The following is a 2,217-nucleotide window of genomic DNA, read 5'->3' as shown; positions in this document are numbered from 1 at the left end:
AAGGACTCTCCAGTTTTCAAGTGTGCACACCAGAACGAAAAAAAAGATCCTTCAAAGTATTAATACAAAGAAGGCACCAGGTTAGACAATGGCAGCCCCACACTCTAGCAGGTGTGCGGCCAGCAGAGTGTTATCCCAGCCTTATCTTCACTATTCCAGTCTTGTATTGAAGAGAATTGCTGGCCCACCATCTGGAAGGAAGAAGAAAGTGATTCTCCTCTAAGAAGCATCTAAGGCTAATCCGGAAAATATCGGCCCATCTCCTCTTGCCATATAAAGTATTTGAATGTAATGTTCGGAACAGGTCATGGAACATTTGGAAAACACAATCTAATTTCCATCAGCGTTTGGTTTCCGATCATCTCGTTCAACTGCTGACCTTCTTTTACTACTTACTAAAAAATGGCTAGACGCACTAGATAACAGTCAAGATACTCTGGTAATAGCACTCGACATCGCCGGCGCCTTCGATCGAGTGTGGCACAGAGGACTCCTCACTAAACTGCAAGCCAGAGGCATAAGCAATAATCTTCTGGGGTTATTCGATAACTACCTCACTGGAAGATCACTACAAGTAGTTGTTGGTGGTCAATCGTCCCAGAAGTATCCGGTGGAGGCATCAGTACCACAAGGGTCCGTGCTTGGCCCAATCCTCTGAAACATCTATATCGATGATTTGCTCATGGAACATCCTGAAATCTCTGCGTATGCTGATGATTGCATTCTCTCCATCTCATATAAACGTGAAAATCATGATGTCGTTGCAATTGATATGAATTCAAAGTTGCATGCAATCCAGGAATGGGGATCACAATGACAAGTAAATTTTGCTACTAACAAGACCCAAGCAATGGTTATATCCCGTTCTTCGGCTGCGTCAGACGTCATGAGCGGCAAAATTTCAATGAATAGTATTGGCCTTCCACTAGAGGATTCTATTTCAATTCTTGGCGTGGACATAGACAATAGTCTAAGATTTGATAAGCACATTAGCCGGATCTGCAGGACAGCCTCTCTGAAAGTAACATCCCTCCGACGCATATTACACCTGTTGGATCCTCAGGGAATTCTCACACTATCCAAGTCCCAGATCAGACCTCATCTCGAGTGTGCTTCACTGGCCTGGTCCTCCGCTGCGCCCACCAACCTCAGTAGGCTGGACAAAGTAGAAAAACGGGCCCTCGGGCTTATCCAAGACGCTACCAATCCCTCTTACAGAGACTCGCTGGAACACCGTCGCGATGTCGGGGCTCTAACAGTGCTCCACGAGGCTCAGGTGCAGCAGAGGCCTCATCTACTTAACCTCCGTCTTCCACCAATCGTTCGAGAGAGAAGTACGAGAACAGTACAATCTAGTCGACTGCTGGTGGATGTTCCGAGGTCCCGGTCTAGCCAGCATCAGCGCACCTTCTCTGCTAGAGCAGCCCGACTGTGGAACTTATTCACCTCCACCATCGATGTCGCCGAAATGAACACACAGCAGGCAAAGAGAGCGGCACATCACTGGCGGTCAACGAAACCAACGCCCCTAAACCTGCTGTACACTCATGGTACCACGTGATGCACCACTCCATCACCTGTACTATACACTAACATTAGTGGTTTTTGCTTATTATGATTTTTAAAATACTAACCGCTGTCCATCGTTAAAAAAAATAGGTTGGATTTTCAAATAAGTTCTTTCAGTTAAGTGGCTTTTGACCCGCAAAAGGAACCTGACAGTTTTAATTAACCACAAATGGTTTTAACCTTATGTAACATACTGTATATCTAAATATATGTTAAAAAGAACAAGAAAAAAAAGAGGAAAAGGAAGAGAGGGAGAGAGAGAGAGAGAGAGAGAGAGAGAGTGAGAGTGAGAGTGAGAGTGAGAGTGAGAGTGAGAGTGAGAGTGAGAGTGAGAGTGAGAGTGAGAGTGAGAGTGAGAGTGAGAGTGAGAGTGAGAGTGAGAGAGAGAGTGAGAGTGAGAGTGAGAGAGAGAAAGAGAAAGAGAAAGAGAAAGAGAAAGAGAGAGAGAAAAAGAGAGAGAGAGAGAGAAACAGAGAGAGAGAGAGAGAGAAAGTAAGAGAGAGACAGTAAGTGAGAGAGAGAGAGAGAGAGAGAGAGAGAGAGAGAGAGAGAGAGAGAGAGAGAGAGAGAGAGAAAGTAAGAGAGAGAGAGAGAGAGAGAGAGAGAGAGAGAGAGAGAGAGAAAGAGAGTAAGAGAGAGAGAGAGAAA

The 2,217-nt window shown here is 45.2% G+C and overlaps 1 protein-coding gene across 1 annotated transcript; it reads left to right on the top strand.

The window, feature by feature from the left end:
* Positions 1–835: 835 nt before the first annotated feature.
* Positions 836–1,934, top strand: LOC147467126 (uncharacterized). Its single transcript, XM_086532986.1, has one exon. The coding sequence runs from the start codon at positions 851–853 to the stop codon at positions 1,559–1,561; it is 711 nt and encodes a 236-aa protein (XP_086389112.1). The 5' UTR covers positions 836–850; the 3' UTR covers positions 1,562–1,934.
* Positions 1,935–2,217: the final 283 nt, after the last annotated feature.

Source organism: Penaeus japonicus, unplaced genomic scaffold, assembly GCF_977035675.1.
Source record: "Penaeus japonicus unplaced genomic scaffold, GWHDUDI00000001_assembly GWHDUDI00000038, whole genome shotgun sequence".
Classification (NCBI taxonomy): Eukaryota; Metazoa; Arthropoda; class Malacostraca; order Decapoda; family Penaeidae; genus Penaeus; species Penaeus japonicus.
Note: the sequence above shows the minus strand (reverse complement) of the source record. Positions and strands in the feature narration are given on the sequence as shown.

Excerpts from the sequence above, each read along its gene's own strand:
- LOC147467126 (XM_086532986.1), top strand. The coding sequence starts at position 851 with ATGGTTATATCCCGTTCTTCGGCTGCGTCAGACGTCATGAGCGGCAAA.